This window comes from Seriola lalandi, unplaced genomic scaffold, assembly GCF_002814215.2.
Source record: "Seriola lalandi dorsalis isolate HSWRI2012SDOR001 ecotype SW California unplaced genomic scaffold, Sedor1 jcf7180002054861, whole genome shotgun sequence".
Classification (NCBI taxonomy): Eukaryota; Metazoa; Chordata; class Actinopteri; order Carangiformes; family Carangidae; genus Seriola; species Seriola lalandi.
The window spans coordinates 3,482,720-3,506,327 of NW_019525414.1; the positions used below are offsets into that span (position 1 = coordinate 3,482,720).

General features: G+C 39.9%; 1 protein-coding gene across 5 annotated transcripts in view; it reads right to left on the bottom strand.

Annotated features, from left to right (window-relative positions):
* Positions 1-23,608, bottom strand: part of clstn1 (calsyntenin 1) — a 38,791-nt gene that overhangs the window by 10,222 nt on the left and 4,961 nt on the right. The window contains exons 2-12 of one of the 5 annotated variants that reach the window (XM_087179668.1): positions 12,694-12,816; positions 9,777-9,806; positions 8,016-8,211; positions 5,684-5,892; positions 4,776-4,925; positions 4,307-4,492; positions 3,959-4,207; positions 1,491-1,612; positions 1,205-1,367; positions 774-824; positions 6-35 (exon numbers count right to left, since the gene is read on the bottom strand). In XM_087179668.1, coding sequence (XP_087035794.1) covers positions 6-35; positions 774-824; positions 1,205-1,367; positions 1,491-1,612; positions 3,959-4,207; positions 4,307-4,492; positions 4,776-4,925; positions 5,684-5,892; positions 8,016-8,211; positions 9,777-9,806; positions 12,694-12,816 — 1,509 coding nt within the window. The remainder of the gene's footprint in view (positions 1-5; positions 36-773; positions 825-1,204; positions 1,368-1,490; positions 1,613-3,958; positions 4,208-4,306; positions 4,493-4,775; positions 4,926-5,683; positions 5,893-8,015; positions 8,212-9,776; positions 9,807-12,693; positions 12,817-23,608) is intronic. The other 4 variants (XM_087179669.1, XM_023427485.2, XM_023427488.2 and 1 more) reach the window with 4 other exon arrangements.

Here is a 23,608-nt window from a genome sequence, read left to right on the forward strand (position 1 = left end):
GTCACCTTGTGTTATAGTGGAACCATTCCTGAGGTCTGCAAAATACACAAAAATGATCTGAAATTTGGAGCCTTGAAATTTCATTATAACCGAGTGTTTGAGTATTCTTGTGAGGGGCATGCCCTGTTGAATCAGAGGTGAAACAATTGCATCGTGTCTTCCTGCTAAACCATAATGAGCATAAATCTGCACCACTGCAGAGTCAGAAACAAACCTGGTCTTCCACATGTCAAGGTCACACAGTGTGTGTGTGTGTGTGTGTGTGTGTGTGTGTGTGTGTGTGTGTGTGTGTATCTATATGTGTGTGTGTGTGTGTGTGTGTGCTGCTGTAGCTGTGTTATCTGATACAGAGAAGCTACTGCTTCTGACCCCAAGGTCATGCTCTGAAAGAAGAGCCTTTACATCCAAAATGCTGCAGCCAGGTCAGAGTTTTGTGTTCATTATATTATCTATTTCTGTTCTGCTTCTGTATCAGGTTGTTGTGAAAAACAGCTTCCTGGCTGCTGCAGTGAGCAGAGCGTATAAATGGAGGATGAAGAAAATGCAAAAAAAAAAACAAATAAACAAAAAATAAAAACATGATCAGGCAGCATAAAAATCACACCTGTGTCATTCATTCTGTATCATGCTGCAGGTATGGAAAAAAGAAATCTTTCTGCATCTAGAATGTATAAGAATCATTCTAGTCTTAATGGTATGAGGATGCAGTTAGCGTGGTGGGACATTGTGGACACATGGACATATCTGAGGAGTAAGGGAAAGACTTGAGCAACCTGAGGTGGGCTCAGAGACTGTCTCAGTGTCATTGTCATGTCCTGAGTTGTCTGTAAAGGACAGAAACAAGAGAGCAGGGAGAGACAGGGAGGAAGATTGAGGATCTGCAGGAGAGATTCAAATGCTACATACAAGGTCATGGTGCATTATTTGAGAATCTAAGAGAGTTAATACTGTCTGACAATAAAATAACATGCACGCTATATTTTACACAAGCTCTGATCAAAGGGAATAATAGATCACCAGGCAGCATTACAGTTCCTTTTACTAGTTAACAAAAAAGTCAAATGTTACAGAGGGGTTCACGTTTTTCCTTACAATGTATAGCGCTTCTGATCTATTCGGAAATTAATACTTTCTGTCAAACAAAAAAATTATGACTCATTTCATTTCGCAGCAATCCCCAGAAAACATTTCTTTAAGAGTTTACCTTGCCAGCAAGCACCAATAGTGAGCTGACTTTCAATCTTGGAGGGGTGGAGTGGGTAGTCCTCTGTAACCAGGAAGGGCTCAAAGGTCGTCCCGTCCACAAACAAAGACACGGTGGGGAACTCCACATTCAGCACATAGTGATGCCATTCTTTGTCGCACACCTGAGGACGACACAACCGAGGGAAAGAAAAGCTGAAATCCAGACTGTGAAAGTTACACAGTACACTGTAACTCGCTGTTATCTTAAATATCATGTTGTTAGTTTGGTAGCAGAAGAGGCCGACCTGGTCGAGTTTCCAATGAAACTCGGCTGGTTTGTAGTTCTCGGCCTCTGACGGATCCTGACGGAGGAGAAGGATCAGTCTGCAGTTGTGGACGTAGAGCGAGTAGTGGTGTCTGTTCATATCTGCAGAGGAGAGGATGAGAGAGGAGATCAGGATGTGAAAAATTATTTGGTGGATAGGTTGGGAAAATGTATAATCAAGGGCACCAACACAAGAATGAAAAGAAACTTATTAGCATTTTTAACAGTCAGCTGCTGAATTTTCTGTAAGAAGCAAAAAAAGAAACTACCGCACAGTAAGATAACAGGGAAAATTCTTAAATCTTGTGTGAGCTACTATATTCATTTTTTCATATTTACTACTAATCACTTCCCAAAAGAGGTCAGTAAATTACATGTAAGCTCTGTAAGTTGCAATTTCATCACTATGTATTTGATGATTAAAAAACAATAATCCCATTTTAAATGTGTAACTACTGGGATTTGTCAACAGCTGATGACAATTATGCCAATTCTTGCTCTTATGATTTACAGCATGCCTTAACAGGCTCTCAAAGGCAGAGAAGATGAAACCAGTTCCACAACCAACTCCTTTTACCATATGTATCGCTCTCTAACCTGGAAATGCAACTGTAACTTGTTTTCTTGGAGGAAGTCATCAAAAACAACACCGTTAAAAATTTAAACTTTGTACCAAACGGGCCTAGTCTATTACGAACATTTTCTAACAAAAACTGTCATCAACATCAGGCTGTAGGTCTAGATCATTTAAATTGACTGTGAAGTTCATTCCTTATCAGACCTCAGAGGCTGCGTCTTAAAAAACATCTACGCACTGAGTGAAAGTAAAAACATTGCTAAAGCAAAATTAACCGAGTCTAGTATGAGACGTTTAATCAATTACTGAAATAACATGTCAATACAATTTATCATTTTGAAAAATGTATTAATAGTTTTAAGTTTCATTAAAAGTAAACCACTTGCTGCTTTACAAATATTAAGATTTGTCTGTTTGCTTTTTTCATAACGGTAATTTACGTGGTGGTCAGACTAATTAAGAAGCATCCTGGTGAATTATGATGTGCATTTCACTGAACTAACAGATTCATTTGAGAGAAGATGATTTTTTCTCCCCAAAATGTTGAGCCAAGCTTCACGGTTTTAGTTTTTAAAATGTATTTTCATTATTAAGAACCAAATACTAAAATGTAGAAGAAATGAACAGAACGTGACACGTTCATGGTTCTGTGAAGTCTACGCTGTGTTGAATGGAGGTCATGAATGGTGCTGAGATCATGGGTATGGGAGCTTCCTGTCCTGGACGCAGCCATTCTGATGTAATCCTTCTTATATAAGCAGGCGGACAGAAGCTGATGAACTGCGCCTCCCCCCTCACTGGCCACGGCACCGACTTCACAGTCAATAAGATGAAGGAGCTTGTGACCACATGCAAAATTTACAACGAGTGACAAAAATGGAAAGGTCAACCAGCGCTCGGCAGAGGTGATATATTAAAAGTGTGTTTGAAGCGTGTTAGCCAGCCAGCTGAGCACTAACACTGATTATAGCCTGGAGCTACAATGTTTTTTTATTAGATATATAGATAGCATATTTTCAGACACCATATGTGCAGCGATCATGAGAATTAAATAAACCCCTCACTAGACACTACCGGCCAGATGCATAAAACTCAGTGTAGATTCATGACTAAAACTATGTGTACATACAAAACCAGAAATATACATATGTATTGTTTTCATCAGAATTATAAAGCCGTTCCACCTTATAAATCTCACTTATTGAGGAATTGGACGCATGTGCACGAGCCTCATTTCCACTCCCACAATTATCCATAAATTGATGAAGACACTCGCTTAAGCAATCAGTTTGCATGAAAAAAAACACAGTCTCCAGTGATCAGACATGGCACAGAAAGAAAGACCAGAAAGAAGCGCAATTTCACCAATTGTGAAACTGAGGCTCTTACAATGGGAGGCAACGTTTACTTCAGTACAATCACGCTAATGTAAAGTCCTGTTTTTGTGTGAACGTCATTTATTGGGATGAGATAATCTTAATGTGTGTGTGCACGATGTGTGCACATTAGCGTGATTGTACTAAAGTGCATACTTTAGTATGCATACAATGCATACTGCTGAAATCTTCAGATAATAGAGTGCCTGTTTGGCCCATACAATACTTGCATGGTAGGTGTTTTATGTATTTTTTCGGAAGTCTGACTGTTCAAGCAAAATGTAGATTCACAAAGACGTGAACTGTCCATCCCTTTTATTTAGTAGTCTTTACAAATATTACTGATGTAAACAAACTTTATTTGCAATAGTCTTAGTATTAGAATGGAGTTAGTTAGTTACAGTTGACTACCTGTAAACTAAACTAGACTTAGACAACAATCAAACAAAGTCAAACTGGACCTCTGACACAGTCCAGTTGTTGCTTAAATGTTACCTGTTTTGTCAGAGTTGCAGAGGATGGTCTCCTTCTCATGGGCCCCAGGGCCATGTCTCATCCAGACAGAGATGGTGAAGGGCTCCTTCAGGCTGGTGCTCACCATGCCGTCAGGGACCTTGATGGCCTGGGTGCCATTGAACTCAAACACCTGGTCACTGTCGTGTCCGTTGTCAGTGGGCAGCCCGACCGTCCAGTTGGCGGAGCTGCTGGGTGCAGGAAGGAGCTCCACAGTGCCGGAACTGGCTCCTAAAAGAAATAAAATCCAAGAAGACAGAGCAGACAGGACTTAGAAGAATTCTGATTCTACTGCTGACAATAACTATGTCCAGTGGAGCAGTTCCTTACCGCAAAGCTTGTGCAGCGACTTCTCAGAGTAAGTATCACGATCACAGCCCTTCCCAATATGGTTGGTCTCCAATTCAATACTGGCTCGGATGGAGGTGATTGGCTCATCACAGGTCTCCAAGTGCATGCTGGGGAAAAGGGCCAGGCTACCTGTGCCAGGCTCGTATTCAATCCTCTTACTGAAGCCTGAAGGAGGAAGAGAGAGGGGAGAGAGTGAAAAGATGTCCTTCAGCACAGACAACAGATGAGCAGTCAATACAGGGGCTGTTAATGGTAATTACTCATTAAGAAGTACTTCAGGTCTTTCAAACCATAGAAAAGGCCCTCTGGCTTAAAGGAGTTAAATAACCTTTGTGACAATGGCAGCCTGTGTGGACGCTGCATCGGTGGATTTCTTTTGTTCAAAACAGAGACACACCTCACCAGTGATGGTCGGGGAGCTACAGTGAGTGGAGGAGGGCTTTGATACCTTGCCAGCTGGGTTTGCAGGTGGGTTTAACGCTGATCTTGACCAGCACGTCCTCAGAGGCACGGTTCTTTCCACAGTCGTAGGCGGTCACAGTCAGCTTATACATGCGTTCTTTGCCATAGCTCAGTTTCTCTGTGTTCTTGATGAAGCCTGAGCGAGGCAGGAACAAAAGGAGAGTTTAACTGGGCCGCTCGTTGTGTTACTTCAAAGCTGCAGATGTGCAAGAAACTTTAGTGAAACAAAAACGATTCAGACAACTGGTAGAAAAACCAAAACAGACTGTATTTTACATGAAACAGCCAAATAGAAATCTTCACACAAAAAGCCCAAAAGTGATTCACCATCACTGAACTAAAAGCATAATATTTTGACTTGCATCTTTTTCATTGACATGCCATACTGAGAGTTCATTACCAAGCGAACGCGTTTACAGAATCTGATTAGTATTCAAGTTATTAAAAGAAAATTATCTGCAGAATCTGCTTCACTAAGTTTAGATACCGTCTCAGGTTTTTTTTTTTTTAATTTCCACCTCAAACACTTATTATCTGTCACAGTTGAACACTGTCACCAACATTATGTATCTTCACACTGATTGTTCTCCTCACATTATCACCTGCTCCTATTTCCTTTTTGTTAGAGCCAGCGTCATATCAGCTCAGCCTGGATATCTGATGTCTTTCTTCACTGGATCTTTAATTTTGTTGACTGTCAAACCTGGGTGACATTTGAAGGAGACTGTCGCTGTCTCACAAGCCAACAAGCTGCAGTGAATTTTAAATGACAGTCTGGTGGCACCATTGTTTACACAGATCAATAGACAATCTGATGTGTGTCAATAAAATCATGGTTCTTAAAGACATGCGCTGCAGCTTTTTCCAACAAGGCTGCTGCGTGAACGTCCTTACCATCTTTGTCGATGGTGAAGGGCACATCAGGGGTGACGATCTCATAGTTGCAGATTTGGCTAAACTGGAACGAGCAGTCGGCGTCCACGGCCTCAACCTTCAGGATGCTGTCGTACTTCTTTCCCTCGATGACGGTGGCTTTGTAGGACTTCTCCTTGAACACTGGTGAATACTCGTTGATGTCGTTCACTTGGATGTGGACAGTGGCCCTGAGAGGGACAAATTCAAGTTAGGACACAGTCAACTGGGGACGTTCAAAGACATACAACCAAAGCAAAATATTCTATTGTCACACTCCATGATGATTTAGAGATGATACAGTGGGGGAAAAAAATCGATTAACAAGATGGTTTCTATGATGATCCCTGTTGAATGGATGAGTACAGTGGCTTTCATACCTGTAGACTGTTTCAGTTGGTCCATTTCATGTTCAACGTAAGAGTAAAATCATATGGACTGACGGGAAACTTACTGATCTGATTTCAAGTCATGCTGCTCACAAAGAAATAATTGATTTCAAGCATTCATAGTGCAGACCACAACTGGACCTTATATGTCATAAATAATGATAGACACGTAGAAACAGGATGAAAAAGGAGCGCGTCGTACTGTGACATCAAGGGGAATAGCTGTTTGATGTCGGCCTTTAATTGCAATGTCTTTTGTTGTTGATGTATTTATCTGACATTAGCAACAGACACAAAGGGAATTTCCAAAAAGATAATAAACAAAACTAGCTCCTTTCATTCATGTTACCATGGTTACCAATTGATTTTGGATAATTATACGGTTTGCTCTGAACAGTTCCCACAATCAGCACATCAATTTAATAGTAATCAAGCCTGAGTTTATAGTAAAAAAATAAATAAATCACATCGCACATCTACATACATTCACACAATTTGGTTTCACATCACAAACCAAACAGGCAAATGCACCAGATTTCATATGAACCGTACCAAATGAATTAGGTATGAAGGTTCCTTGAATTATTGAGAACGCAAGTTTTTGTTTTATGTTTCCAATCAATATCTATTCCATTGTCATTTGCATTGAAGCAAGACTTTTTAAAGATTGTTTTAACCACAGTGAACTAAAAGAATCTGGTTAAGACAGAGGGAAACTCAGGGTTCAGATCAGGTACAGGGACTTAGTATTCAGACCCAAATTTTTTCATATCGTATGCTAACATTAAAAACATTTGAAATTTCCCTGATCAATCTACACTCAACACAGAATAAAAAACGGAAATATCATATTGACATAAGTGTTCAGACACTTTGCTATGGCACTTGAAGTTTAGCTCAGGTGCCTCCCATTTCTCTTGACCATCTTTGAGATGTTTCTACACTTTGTTTGGAGTCCACCTGTGGTAATGTCATTGACTGGACATCATTTGGAAAAGAAATTTTGGAAAAAAAACCTGTCATTCTCAAACTTTCTCCCAGCTCCAGGTAGAGTCCTGGTTGTTCCAAACTTCTTTATGGAGGCCACTGTGCTCTTTGGAACCTTCAGTGCAGCAAAAATGTTTTTTGCGGCCTTCTCCAGACCTGTGCCTCGACACAAACCTGTCTCTGAGCTCTGCAGGCAGTTCCTTCACCTTGTGGCTTGGTTATTGCTCTGATATGCATTATCATCTGTGAGACCTTATACAGACAGGAGTGTCCCTTTCCAAATGATGTCAAATCAATGACTTTACAACAGGTGGACCCAAACCAAGGTGAAGAAAGATCTCAAAGATGATCAACAGAAATGGGACGAACCTGAGCTAAATATCAACTGACAAGCAAAGTGTCTGAATACTTATGTCAATGTGATATTTCAGTTTTTGTTTTTTAATAAATGAGCAACTCATACACAAATGTAATATGTGACAATATATGTCCCGATATCAATAGTCATGTTGCCATATATGGCACTTTTTATCGCATATGTAAATCCTCTGGATAGATGAAGATATGCATTAATGATATTTATTTCATTTATTTATGCAAGTTTATTAAAACATCCATTATCTATACTGCTTATCCTTATAGGGTCGCAGCGGGGGGCTGGAGCCGATCCCAGCTGACATTGGGCAAGGGCGGGGTACACACAGGTCTATCACAGGGCCGACATACAGAGACGCACAACCACTCACACTCACATTCACACCTATGGGCACCTTAGAGTCGCCAAATAACCTAATGTGCATGTCTTTGGACTGCTGGAGGAAGCCGAAGTACCCGGAGAGAACACACGCAGACACAGGGACACCATGCAAACTCCACATTGAAAGGCCCCAGGCCCGGGGTTCGAACCCAGGACAGTATGGGAACAGAGGTTGACTCACTTGTGGGATTTCTTCATGTTGGCGCCATCAGGACCCTCGCCACAGTCATAAGCTTGGATGTTGAAGGTGTGCTCCTTCTGTAACTCACAGTCCAGCTTGTCCTTGGCCCGGATGACCCCCTCGCCAGTGGACTTGTCCAGGACCACTGCCTCGAAGGGGACATTCTGCCCATGGATCCTGAAGCCGCAAATCTCACCTGAACACGTCAAGAGTCAATAGAGAGTTTGCTCAGAATAACTGAGGACAGGTGTGAAACTTTATTGTTCAAAAGGAACAATTATGTACAAGCAAAGAAACCATGAATTCACGCAAAAGAAAGAAAAAAAAAAGATCAGCCACAGTTTTTGGGAGCCAGGGAGTTGTAGATTGGGGTGGGTGGTGTCTGTGGAGGAAGCCCAAAAGCACTGTCATATGGGTGAGTAGTTTGGGGGAGGGGGGTTGGGAGAGGGTGTGGGACATTTAATATCAGTAGACGAGTGTCTTTTCCAAGCCACTTGAAAACATTGCATCCAGTCATGCAGGCAGAAACCGAAAAGATGTGGACAGGCATTTCACAGGAGTACTTAAGATACTATAAATCAAAGTCATGAAACCAAGACCAAAACATAAGTACACAGAGAACAATATCTGAAGTGAAGATCATTTATCTCTGTAATGAATAATACAACTTATCTTACGAGAGAAAAAAATTATCAAATAAAAGAAATAAAAGCAAAATTTAAATTCTTTGCAATAGAGAGCACTGTGATAACGGGATCCAGCATCAATACAGCAAAACCCCAAAAGGTCTGTGAAAGAAAAAAAAATCTCACACAACACCTAAAATATGATATGTATATTTTTTTTTTCATAATTAAAGGAAGTCTTCCTGTGTAATTTTGCCTCTCACCCAAAGCTACTGCAAAATGAATCCAAATAAAATCATAAAATCATAGAAAACTAAACTGGTACAATAACAGTATTCAAACAAAAAGTACTGGATGAGAACTGGGGTTAGAAATATCAACTTGCTTGACATCCACATCAAATGACAACTGCAGCCATGCTAATGGTAGAGATTAGTGGTGGAGAATTAACTCAAGAGATCCACTGAGGCAAAGATGCAACAACAGAAACTTTGCAGCAGAGAGAGTTTGCATTAGTTAACAATCTCAGCAGCTTTCATTTGAAGATTTAAATGTCAGAAAAATCCACAGGAGTCACTCTACCTGCACAGATCCGATGGGTCACAGAGAGGCACAACGAACATGGTTGGTGCCTTTAAGAAGTTCACAGTTTCAGAACTAATAATTTCAATTTCTGCTCCAATTGCCAAGATTGTTGAGTGGTTATGCAATCGTCTTATGCGTCCTTTTAGATTTTACATTTTTATGAAATTATCTTAAATTTGGATTTTCCTTCCATCGTCTTTAACTGAAAGGATTGGATGGACAAAATGGCGACAAAGTGACTGAGAGCTCCTGTTTTAAGCAGCTTTCTGTTTCCTGGTGACAGCTGAAAAACTGTTAGGGTCTGCAAACTGCAATGGATGTCTCATGCACAGATATTTCTAAGTACAGTCAGCCCCACATCACACTTTTCATCCAGCTGTTGGAACTCCAAAAATATTCAGGGTGAGAAAAACGTAAAGTTGAGAAAACCAAATGGGGAGATTACAGAGCATGGCGGGAGTTTCTGTGTAAACGTGTGGATGCTGTTTTTTGCGTTAGTGGGTTAATAGTAACAACTAAGCACAAGGCAGAAGAAAGAGCCCAAGATCACCTTCTTCAGTGAGGGTCACCTCAAAACTCTCTACAAGGAAGGGAGAGAAGATAAATCCAGATCAGTTAAAAGAAGAGTTAGAAGATCAGAGAAAACACAGGGAGGACAGGAAGGAAACATACTCTTGCTATAAGCTTACAGAACCTTTCACCTTCTGCCATTTGAAAGAAAGGAAGGATTAAAACATGTATGAAAAGATGGCTGTCTCAGAGTCTTTGAAGTTTTATTAACCAAATCCTTTTAGAGGAAATGACTAGTGAAAAAGTCAAAGAACATCCAATTACAACAAATAGAAATTTCACTTTTTAATACCTTTAACAAGTTCATCTTACATCTGAAAATATCACACTTCTGCTTTCTGGAAACTACTTGATATGTGGATAAAATCTGTTTGATAAGAATTTAAAATACATACTTCAAGATGAGAAAAAGAAATCTTGGGAGCACAAGTGAATAAAATGGTGAATGAAATCCTTTTCTGCTTGGCTGTTTGTTTTAAAGCCCTGTCAGGGCCTCCAGTGGGACGGACCTGGTCATTTTGTTTTCACCTACTAAACAATTAGAAATGGATTTCACATTAGGGGCTGCTCTCGAGGGCCAGTCATGCTGTGGGTGTTGTGGGCCTCCGAGTTCACTATGACCAGCTCTAATGACCAGCTCACACCAGGGCTTTAGGAATTCCTCAGCTTTTCACTGGTCACACAGGCGTCTCAGCTCAGGCTATGTCCACACTACCACTACATTTCCGTTTAAAAACGCATCTCTTTTGCTTTGTTTTCGCCTCTTGGAAACCATGACGTAGACACCCACAGTCACTCCGTGATTGGGTCTCATCAGCCTCGACCAACAGTGATGAATTCTACATGATAATGAAATACAAGTGTTACTGACCTTGTTAAATTCTGCATTTTAACACTGCAGCTGCCTTTGCTGTTCCTCATTCTTAGTATTTTTTGCAACTAATCAACAATCTACTTCCTGTTCACTCTGTCAACCATGTACGTGATTGCTAAGGTATGTATGTGTTTTCAGGTGTGGTAGTCTGGAGGGAGATCGTTTCTGATACGGAGCTCGTCTGGACAGCGATCCTTTTCAAATGATAACACAGTAGTGTGGACGTAGCCTCAGATCGAGTCGTACATATTGATTTTACAGTCTTGACCTGTAGTGGACCTGCAGAATATTCACAGCCAATGCTGCATATTCAGTGGCATCTTATGCCATTTGCAGGACCTGTGTTCCAGGAACAAGGGTATCTCTTTCTCTCACCTGGTCTATTATTCATCTATGAATCAAATAACCCAGATCTGCTGTGCAAATCCTTCTGCTTTGTGCTCGTCTCTTGGTTTAGAGCACAGTCATCTATGAACACTGAGCTCATTTTCAAGTTTGCAAGCGCTTTTGGTTTCAACAATTTTAGCTCCAATTACCCTGACTGAACTCACATGCACAAAACACACAGAAAGACACACTTAAAGCCACTCTCACAGTATATCACCCTTATATTCACAGGCAAATACAGTGGCTCCTAGTTTATGCTAAGCATTCACCTACTCACACTGATCTGACTTAAGAGCTCATGATTGGGCTTTTGGACGGCCTGCGGGTCAGCTTTACAGTGAACCCTGCTTGTTAGCACAGATGGACCAACTAGAAGGAGGCTGGCACGGCAGGACTGGTCACCCCTGCTGCCACGTGAGGCCAGATTGCTTGCTCTGTCTCCTGAGAGCTAATTCACAGGGACACATAGTCCATTCGCTCATCAAAAAGGGAGCCCCCATTGAAAGAAGAGGGAGAACCAAGCTCTGCATTCAACGCTAATTTACTATGAAAGGACACAAACATCATGCAGAGAATGGGGATCTTATTGAAGTCCCCGCCCTTCAGAAACGATGGGCCTCTTGCTGAAGTTGTCCAGCTTAAAAGACTGTGTGCTGCTCAGGCTGAACTACCACATTTTGCACAACTTTGTGAAGAATATTACATTTGGCATCCCCTCTCACAGGCACGTGGATGTTTAAAGCCTCATTTGCTAAATCAGGAGAAGTAATCTGAGATAAAAATGGTCATATCAAGTGGAGTGAGTGTGAAGAGAGTTGCAGACAACAGATCACACTACTTGTGTGACATGAAATGGAGGGAAATCATTTCCAATTCTGTGGTGCTTTGAATCCTGGCCAAAGTCAATCCTGATGTGATTAGAAAGCCCCAGAGCTAATACTGCCTTGGTACATAAGCACACTAATTGTGCCTCTCCACTGAGAGCAAAAGAACATGAAAGAGTATTTTGATCTAAATATCAAAAGGGCCAGTCTGGTGGATATGGAAGCCAGCTGTATGTCAGTGTGACGGGCCTGTCATAAAGAATGAAATGTGCAGAATGCCATCGAGTCACACATGTCAGCTACAAAATAATGTATTCAATATTGAGCAAAGTGATTTCCTCCTGCACTACTGAGCCAGTGATGATTTAATAACACATATAATGTCAAATATAACCTATATCACAGAAATAATGAGAGTTATAGATAATAAAACACCCTGAAGAGGGACCTATCAACATACTCATGATTTGAAAGCATTATGCTGAGACTAGATATACAGTTGTATTCCATGTTAAGAAAAGCTTTTTCAAGAATAATTAGTTCAGTTTATAAATAATCCACCAGCAAACAGCTTGCATGTCTTTAAATGTACACATCAATGACCTCGAAATGTCTGTGAAACTCACATTATTCATACATGAGCAGATTTTCTCTATGCATCACATGTTACATGATCTCAAAGCTTTAATGGTACAGAGGAATTAGGGTGTTTTCTCTTTATTTAGTGTGAAAGGAGAGAAGAGTAATTGTGAGTTAAGTGAAGCTGAGGTACTAAAGGAACGGCAGCAGCAGCGTTAAACTTCCTCTCTCACCTGCATAGCGTAGAGGAGCATCCTTGTCCAGTGCAATTAGAGGGGGGTCCAGAAGTACTTTGTCATCGTTTTCCGTTACAATCCCGTGGTACGTCGTCTCAATCCATGGTTTGTGCTTATTGACTGTGAGACACAGAGAGAGAAAGGGTGAGTCTCTACTATAGAGAAAAAATATATATATATAAATATAGTCAATACTAATCATTTCTGTCCTGAGACAGTTCTGTCCTGTCTTGTTTTTCTCTCACTAGCGCTAATTAGCAATTTATATCTTTTTTTCCTGTGCTTTTAATAATCAGATTTCATCTGTGTTTTCTCAAATTGCTAGTTTGGCTTTTATCTTTCCTCCCAATGCAGCTTAAATAAATTTTTAATGAGGATTTGGATGCTTTTAATATCACTTTTAGAGGCGCCACACAAAATGAAGGAACCCTAAATGCTGTAAAAGCATCACTTGCATCTATGAACCATGGATGACCAAGAATGTCCAGGGTTAGAGGGAGCTAAATCTGCTGAAAAGCCTGTACTACACTGTACATCATTCTCCATTATAAATCTCAATGTTCTGATATCATATTGTTCAGGTTATCCAAAATGAAAACAAATTCTCTCAAGATGATTTTTGAAAATGCTGCATTCATTTAACAGGAGCCAGAATCCATATCAGTTAATGAGTTCTGACAGCGGTATCACGGGGATGATAAAGGCCCTGGCTATGACTTTCAGGATGGTTTGTGGTGCAAGAGTTGGGCCGTTTACAGCTTTGTGTGCTAGCCGGCCTGGGAGGCGTCCCAGCTGCAGACAGCACTCGGTTGTAGCTGGCGGCTGCAGAAAAAGCTGCAGTGAGTGACATATTTGGGCTGGCTTAGAAAACAGCATTGACGCAGGGGAGATGCAGCTCTCTTACAGCCAATATGTGCTCACTCCAGAGCGAGAGGAAAGGATGGCATTCCTGTGCTACTGATCTGCAAAGGTGATGCTAACTCTGGCTGACAGCACAGTGTGAGGGACAGACACTGAGGGAGAGGTAACCAGATAGCACATATCCTGAGGACAAGACAGTAACACAAAAACCAAGTATGTCCAAATAATTTATACATTTCTTTGCCTGTATTTGGGAATGATGTTTTATTTCACTTCAATTAGGGCTGCAGACTGCAACCATTACGTGTTTTTTTTTGTGCAAGACCTATTTAAAAGCAGCGCTACATTTTTTTACTGTTTGATCACACTGACTGAGTCAAGTCTTTGAAATGTTATCACTGTTTTTGAAGGGAAATAGGCAATATTTTGTGCCTCAACCCCACTGTCCTTATTCAGAAGGCCAATTTCACTGGAAACAGTCTGATAAATTCAATGTAGCCAGGTCTTGAATTCAAGCTAATCCATGCTAACTATAAACCGCTGCCTAAGCCTAAACGATCTCCAGCGGGAAATCATCGACCACAGCGCAATAAGCATGTGGCCCAAATGTAATGTGGCAAACTGTTCTCGTTATATAATAATCCAATCGGGGGTTAACAATAATGTCTTCACGCATCATAATTGGCCAATGGTTATATGGGAGCTTTCTTTTGGATTTGTGGAGGAATATTTCTTGATATGAACCCTACACATAAGTAATGAGAAGAATCAAAGCACACATGAATTGACCTCGGGCAGCAGGAATTAAAAGCTGTTAGTGGGCTTTTTCTATGAAGCTGAGGTTCTGAGAGATGAGATTTATAAAAGCAATAAAGTCGTAAGAGTAAGTGGTCGCTAAAGTCTTGATGAATGTTGGAACTCTGTGTGAATCAGTCAGAAACAAATATATGACTTTTAGCTAATTAGTTAAACATCAATTAAGCACCTAATGAGCATTTCCTCCTCTTATTTATGCCACTGCAGGACGAGGTTGCACTGTGGAGCTTCGTAAATAAAAGACTTGTTGGTTTGGAATGATGGAGCCCATTTTCTCTGATCATCTGACCAAAAGCACTCATGAGCAAAACCAACTTATGCTACATGTATTTCAGTAGGAACTTACACAGAGCACTTGAGTAAATACACAAAGATACTGACATGGTTTATATGATACAAAAATTAAAACTGTAATCATTGTCCAATTTTAGTTTTGTCAGACAGGGCACTGAGTTCATCAGTAATGGCAACCAGGCAGTCACTGTAATATGTACTTGCTTTCATTTATCATCAGTAGCACTATGTAATTATTATTTAATGTGGTGAACTCTCATTCCATTGTCTGACATAGAAACTACAGTTAAAATTAAACGAGACAGATTTTTTGGACATTTTTCATTACTCATTTCATTACACACTGAAGCACATCCTCCAGCCCACGTTTATCCAATTAATGGTGCACAATGACATATTCTGAGCACAACGTTCATCTCAACAGGCAACATTATTTCAATAAACAGTGGACTAATTACTGTGTCTCTGTTGCAAAATGCTGGTGCCATTCAAGTATCTGCTGAGGCTGCCAAACATAAACACTTTTGGAACCTGTGGGCTTGAAACACTTCCACAAGTGTGTATGTGACCTGCAATTTTGTGCATTTTTTAAGTCTGGAAATTAAAGTAATATGCTTACCATTAAATACTTTTTATCAGCTGACCCAAAAAAAACGTACTTACACAGCACATCCAGAGTTAATATCAGTAAAACTATTTATCCTCCATCTTTACAATTAATTCTTAATATATTTTGCATAGTGAAATTAAATCCACAGTTGTGACATGCTGTAAAAAGGCTCAACATCACACATACATCATCTGACTAATAGGAAGATGCCTGATGTTCAGTAATACAATGTGTTCTACAGTTGTATCATGAGCATCAAACAGTAACCAGATATAAAGAAAATCTACAAAAGTATAAATCAATGATGGCGAGGTTTTCAGACAGCATTAAACGCCAATCTGCTAAATCCAATTTCAGCGAAGCAAATGAGTTGCGTTGTGTGTCATTACATAATTTAGTGTAATTCTCAGTGATTACACGATCAATGACATTAATTAAAAGCTACTTGCACAGGATTGGTTTGATTTGGGGCATCACAACGAATGAGAATTACCCATGAAACCATTTTTTTGCTTCGAGAAAAGTTTCTTCAGACTGAAGTTGACATGCTTTTAAAATTTGTCAATGCACAAAGTCATAACAACATCAAACATGGCTGAAATATATTTGCTTGTCTTAGCACTAAATTAGTACATTATTACCTATGTTTTCACCCATGTCTGTTTATTTTTCAGCAGGATTACGCCAAAAGCACTGAACCAATTTGCACCAAACTTGGTGAAGTGATGGGGCATGGACCAGGGAAGAACCAGAAGCAAGTCATGATAATTTATTATGAATAAGATTTTTTTTCTTTGAAGTCTGGTGTATGTTGTTTGACATTGGCCTTGGCAGAGGTCTGTTTTCTCTGAGTACTCCTCTGGTTACATTAAATACTTTTGGAGCATTTTCATGCCTTTCTTATAGATTTGACAGTAGAGAGATGGCAGGTGCAACAAAGGTTCCCAGCCAGACACGAACCAGGGACTTTGTGATTTTTGGTTGGGGCCTTAAATCACCAAAAAGGTGTGTTGTTATGGTAAATTAGCAATGACACATATACTGTATGGATAGAGTACAGTATGTGCAAATCAAGTTGATGTTGTAAAAATCATTCAGCACTACAAAAGAACATGACAGCAATATTGACTCAAACTTTGTTTTAAGAGGGGGCTTTGCAAAAATAAAGACCTTTTCACTTATAGACTGAATATAGATTTCATATGACTTTACATCTGTAGTTAAAGCTTGTCCTCCACATGCAGAGCTTAATGGGAGCGAGTTGCTGTGTATGCCAGAAATTTGGAATTGATCAAGCCCAATAAATCTTCTTTGCTGAGCATCTCGTGACCTGAAGTGAAGTGGATGTCTTTAGACAGATTGCCAGGCCAGACTACTACAATAATCTGCTTTAGCCTCCACAGAGTCACAGTTATTGTTAGCCAGGTCACATGTGGGCTTCACATTTGTCCATGAGTCGTTGAAGGCTCTAAGCTCTGTACCAAGACCAGCACTGAATGGTACAACATCAAGCAGCCTTTTTAAAGCTCCTGGAGGTTAATGCAAAAACATTTTAGTCCAATCCTGACCAATACAAACAGCTCAATTAACAAAGACGGCTGTCTGCTTGTGCCCTTTTTGGCTATTCTAATGTCATTTCCCAAAATATAGCATGTCCACCACTTTTGACCAATAGACAAGTTTTAAAAAGAAATCTGAAAACTTAACTTTGAAGAGTGCATTTCATCCACTTTAACAAAAAAAAAAAAAAAAAAAAAAAAAAAAAAAAAAAAAAAAAAAGCACACTAACGAAAAGTATGATGACACCAATAACACTAAATGTGTTATTTTGGTAGTAGACCGATTTCAAACAGTGGTCTGAGATTCACACATATCAGCTGAAACAAAAGGTAACACAGCTATGCTCACAGATTTAACTGTGGAGCAGAAAAATGTGACTCAGGTCAAGTCTAAGTATGAGGGCATAAGATGCAGATGTGGGAGGCCTTTGACACATTCAAAAGCAAACTGCACTACTGCTGTGCATCAGCATTTAAATCAAATCCCTTTTCACTCACACACACCTCCCATGAAAAGAAATCTAAAGCACGACTTTAGTTAAAGCGTGAAATTCTCACGTACATTGTGTGAAATTGCCAACAAGGCCCTTTTGACAAGATAGCTTCATCATCCCCCTGCAAGCCCGCAGTGAATGGGAAGAACATTTGTTGTTCTGTGACTTGTTTTTTTGGCAGAAAACATTTGACACAGAGCAACAAAAAACATGACTTGCACAAATGCAGACACCATTATTCCTGGAAAATGGATGATTGATTATATTCTATATGTACTACCTATAAGATGACTTCTACATTTATACAACAAAAGACTTTGTATTGTAAGGGAGGGACTAGTTTGTTTCTTTCGGGGGGGGCGGCGGCTTTAGGATTTAGGATGGAATGGGATTAAAAAGGGGCTTTGAAATGATGCAGTCTGAGAAGGACCTGCTGCTGCAGCACTGAGGATGTTTCGCATGGAAGACTGACATTTTCTTAATTCAACTAAATAAGGAAACCAGTTCACCTAATGCAATACATACTCACTACTGCCCCAATTATAACCTGCAGACTCAATTCAAGAGGAAGCTGTGATTCAAATGAATAATCAACATTGAACTGACCGAGACGCCTCTGACATACAGCAGAAGATGCTTGAGAAACAGGTGTGTTTGTGTGTTTTATCAACTGTAAATTGACATAACCTTCTAATAATAATATAGTTAAATCGTAAGCCTGAAACAGATGTGTCACATATTGCTTAATCCCAGGAAAAAAATCATAGTCCTCAATCCTGATATGTTAAGCTAAGGGGATCACAACAATGTGCCTAAACTTTACCAACCAAGTAAAAAATGCAAGTTCATTGTCTGGAAAACACTACATTCTCAGCATACTTTAAATGTAATGGTAGGATGAGAAAAATAATTATGTAAGAATCCACCTCTGTTACAGTTACAACTACCATTGAATATGTCTGTATATTAAATATAACCACTGAAAGAGAATAGAAACAGCTGAGACTCTTCTAAGTCACTCTGCCATTACTGGATGCCTTTAGGTGTAAACAGTGAGGATGGTGGCTCATTAATCTCATTTAATGAGTCTTTTTGGGGTTGGGTGCAGACAGATTGGAGAAAGGTGAACAAAAAGATGTAGAAAAGTAAAAGAAAATAATTGCACACACACACGTATGCATGCATACACACACACACACACACGCACGCACGCATTGTGGGGTGACCCTCAATTGTATTTCTGGCCACAAAAATCACTGGCCTCAATATAAATATTACATGGGGAGTTAGGATATAAATACACAGATATACTGGGCTGATATTGGTCGCTTGCTAAATAATAGATATTAACCCTGCACTGTCATCCTCTGCTGACATTAAAGATTAAAAGAAAAAAAAAAGGAGAAAAGGGAGTTTAAAAATACAACAGCAAATGAACCCTACTATAAATACTGTATCCAGTGCCAAACAAATTAAACCCTAATCTGGCAGACACAGGCAAATTAAAAATCCCTGAAGAGGCCTTTGAGAAATGAATGATGTGTCTTACAGCCAGACAACACAGTGCCTTGTATGCAATTCTTTTATGCAGCAAATAAAGCCCATAACATTTAATCTTATTATGAGATGCATCCATTTCATTCACTGACAAGGTCAAGTGATGTGCAAGACATCAAGCAAAGCGACAAAGACTAAAAACAAATCACTGCCAAGTTTTGATTGTGTGCATCTAACAATGACTATGATACCATGAAGACATGAGTAATGATGTTCGGCCGACATCTGGAATCCACTTTTAAGGTTTCAAATGATACACAGAGGGGGAAGCAGGAACAGTTTGGAGAGAGGGAGGGGGGTTGAAACACAGCTGACCTCAGGATACAGGTGGACAAGGATAAAATACGTGGTGTGGCTGTATGAGCCAAGCTGTGCTGTGCCAAGCCATCACTGATCAGCTCTGTCTCTGCCACCTGTACTGTCCACTCTTTGAACTACAGAGGGTATTTCAAGACAAATTAACTGGTTCTTAAACAATGTAGACTTCGTCACGTATAGAATTTTCCTGTTGCTGTTTTTTCATTGCTTTCTTTTGTTCCGTTTTTTCTTTTTTGAATAGGCACCTTGTTTGTACCTGTCAAGTATAGAGAGAAATATATATATATATATGTAAGAATCGATATGTTGATAAATGTACGTAAGTATACTCAGGTTAATCAGGTTAATACAACCTGCAATAACTTCCTTCATAAAGGCTATAATATTCAGTTTAATCATAGAGTTGATTCATCTTTATTATAATTTTGGAGAATGTAGTTTGTGGCGATATTGGATTATACAATACAATTTAGCTAGGTGTACCCAAGAGTGTATGTGGATTTATTTTTGGTATTTTCATTTCGCTTGGAGAGGTCTATGTATATTGTACGTTAATCGTTTAGATATGGTATGAAAAAAAATCATGCAGGATTTGAATTACAGAAGCAAATCAATTGTTTAGTTGATCGACCACAGAAATCTACAACTAAATAATCTTTTGGTCTTTCTTTTTATGTAAAAGTGTCAATCATTTGCTGGTTTGAGCCTCTAAATATGAAAATTTGATGCTCTTCTTTCTCAGACAACAATAAACAGTCCCTCAGGCTTCTGAACCCCTGGTCGGTCAAAACAAGACCTGTACAGACAAGTCAACTTGGGTTCTGAGAAATTATAGCAGCCATTTTCACCATTTTTGACATTTTATAAAAGAGTAATCAAGAAGTCAAGGTCATTATTGCATGAATAACATTGCGATATTAATGGTGAGACAATACACACAGCAGCTATTTCCACTTGAATTAATCAGAGACATGTGCCTGGTTTTTAAGGTGTGTAGGACTATTTCTGCTATATTTTTTCAGGCACCATTTTTAACAAGTGGACGAGTGCTCTGTGATATAAAGCCATTTGTTGTTCGTTAAGATACCACTGCAACTTTTGTGTTTCCCTTGCAAATGATTAACCCACAGGACAATGAATGGTCTTGTAGAGTAAAGGCTTAAGCTCAAACGGTCTTTGCATAGCATCGCAGGTTTTGATTTCAAATGGAACAATGGTGCATCAACAATACCAACAATCAACCATATAAAACTTTAAGGGAATCTTTGGGAATTCACATATAGTGTGATGCCATGACTGACTTCTTTCATGACTCCCAAAGAACGAGGGTAACATATTGACCATTCTCTTGAACACAAAGACAAAGCCCCTTTATGGTTGCCTAGCTCTTTTATTGGAGCCTAACCTATAAAGTTTGACCTATTAACTGTGATGAAATGCTTCCTGCGAGAAAGTTGGACTACAATAGGCTGTGGTAATCCTGAGAATGAATAGGACACCTGTACACGCTCTCTCCCTCCATGCAACTGCTGTGATGTGGGGGAATAAAAACATTCTACCTCCCCAACACTTCTCGAAAGCTTTCAACATGTCCAGCTAACCCATGCAACTGCTACAGGAGAAACCAAACATGATGATACCCGAGTGTTAACAGGCTACAGGTCTCCAGGGATGGGAATTGGTAAGATTTTATTGATACCAATGCCATTATCGATTCTGCTTATCGATGCGATTCTTTATCGATTCCTGTGGATTTTCTGTGTGGAAAAAAGTAGGCTTATACAGGTTTTCAGTGTCAACAACGCAGATTTTATGACATGAGTCTGAACACTGAACAAGATAGATAACTGCTCTGTAGTTGTTCAATCCCTCGAGGAGGGGGTGCTGTCTGCCTCTTTAGGTCTGCCTCGTATTAATTTACAAAAAAAGAAGAAAAAAAAAAAACGGCTCTTGGACGGGAGATGTTCGCGACCGACACGTCACTTGGACGTGCCTTCGCCGCTCTGCTGAGACTGGGAAGCACTTGTTGACTGGCGGCGTAGAGCGTCAAACACATGGCACTCCTGATATTTAACGCCCTGCCGCGTCTACAGATGTTTCATGTTTGTTTTGAAATTAAGCCACACTTCCTAAACTCCTTTGTTGTCGTTCGCACTGACTGCATCTCGCGAAATTGTTTTGCAAGGCAAGCGGGACTAAGTGGAAGGCATCTACAAGGGAAGCATTAAGCATAAAGGCAAATGATGTCGATGGATCGAACCAGATGGAACCGGTTCTCAGCTGGAATCGGTTCTCGATTCCCATCCTTACTGGTCTCCCTGAGAGAAACGGAGAAACATACCACAGCTGTCCAGGTTGTAGCAGCATCACTGCAGCAGATGATCAGTCTGTACAGTCTGTAATTATCGGATGAAGCCTGATAATGCCTGGGAACTTCTGTGGACTTGTTGTGTAATGATGATGTTGCAGCCAAGTGTCAGGCCCGTGATGTGATGTGAAGCTTCTGCTTCATCGATTTAGCTCATATTTTACATTTGATGGCCTGCAAGCCTTCATCTTCTTTGATTATATGCAAATGTGAAGCTCTACTACACGGCATTATAAGGCTGGTTCACCACTGAGCAAAACTCAACTCTTCTGCGCAATGATCATTCAAGTATCCTTTCGTACCCATTACCCAGTGACTGAAATCCTTATTTATTCAGAGATTTCAGATTACATAGCAAAAAAAACGTAACAACTACTAAACTACCATAGTGACTGCAAGCACACTGAACTGTATGTCTGCAAAAGCCAGGTATAAATTGTTGTTTAAATATTTCAAATAATTTACTACACTACGAGTCAATGTGGTTGGATTCTGATTAAAAATACAAAATAACTAGGCTTTGTTCTGGTGAAAATGTTTGATTAATTTACCAGCCAAATATGCCAAGGACAGGCAACATAAGTGGCAGCATGGTCTACAAGCACAGTGTGCAGGCTGTCTTATTATTGTTCAAGACTAAATAAAGCCTCTCTGTGGCATAGTTGTTATTCATATTTGTCCCATTAGCTGCAGCAGTACACTGAAGAAAAGAGAAGGGAGTGAGTGAGCTCTGGTGATAGTCAGACCTTGAGGTTTCCAGGGAAACGGCAAAAAAAAAGAGTTAGGAAAATTTGAACACCTAAAATGTGATAACCATAAATACAGAAGAATATGTAAAATGTAACACTTGTACAAACTGCCTCAGAGTATGAGAGCAGTAGGCAAATCTGTACTTCCCAGAAACAGTGTTTTCCTGGCAGACAGGTATGCTTTCAACAACAACCGCAAGGTGCATTCATGTTTAGATGGCAGATTGAAGATTTGTTGAAGTTAGACAGAAATACTTCAGCAGTGACAAACAGAAACTGCAGGTGAAGGTATTTAATGCATGCAGATCTGAGACTTAAATTATGCTGGTGACTCTCTCTGAATTTCATGGATCAGGAATAACCAATGGACAATCTGCTCATAGTCTGAAACAGTGGGCACACTTCTCTGTTTGTCTTGCCTTACAAGCTCCTGAACTTGTTTACGCAAGCCACCCCCATCACAGACTGGGGACTGTTCTAGGAAGCCTTGAAGACGCTAAAAGGAAGCCCAGACCTCAAGGGCCCCTCACTCCCCAAACACCCTGCTCACACAGGAGAGCCTCTCAGTTTCCCTGCCAGGCAACAACATTTGTTTGTCTTCTACGCAATCACAACCGCCTGACAGAACGAACACACCCTGGATGACCGTAGTGCTGCCATGTAGAGGAGGTTGGAGTTGCAGAGCCTTGAATGCAACTCAATCACCGCTCTGTGCGAGCAACACAAAAGGGCCAGTGAGACTGAAGAAGTGAGAGTGAAAACAGCTGGAGTGCTGCACAGGCACTCGGGTGTAGCTGACCTGCGGCAGGTAATGTGCTCTCTGGTTACCTGTTTCCCATGGAGCCTGAATCTTAATGTGAACACGCCCAAATGTGAGTAGCTCTGCAGTGCCATTTTTTCTGCTGGAGGCAATGGGACTCAAGGGAGGAGTTAACACATAAGCTGCAGATATGGGCTGAATTAAAACCTGTATGCTCTAGTTTTTATTACCTTATTCTTTCAGGAAAAAAACAACAGGTTACTGCACCATTGGCTATTACTTTCAGAGGTAAGGCATTCAATTTCAATACTGACATTATAATGAAGAAAAAACTTTTTTTTTTTTTTTTTTAATATTAGCTTTGGATAGTTTATTGCAATATTATCTTCATAAGATGCTGCTTTTGTAAAATCATGTAATTAACAGATTTACCTTTTTTTTTTTAACTAATTCATATAATTCTACAATATGAGATAAGTTAATTAAAAACGTGGATATTTACTTTTTCATGTTGGTGTTTTATTGT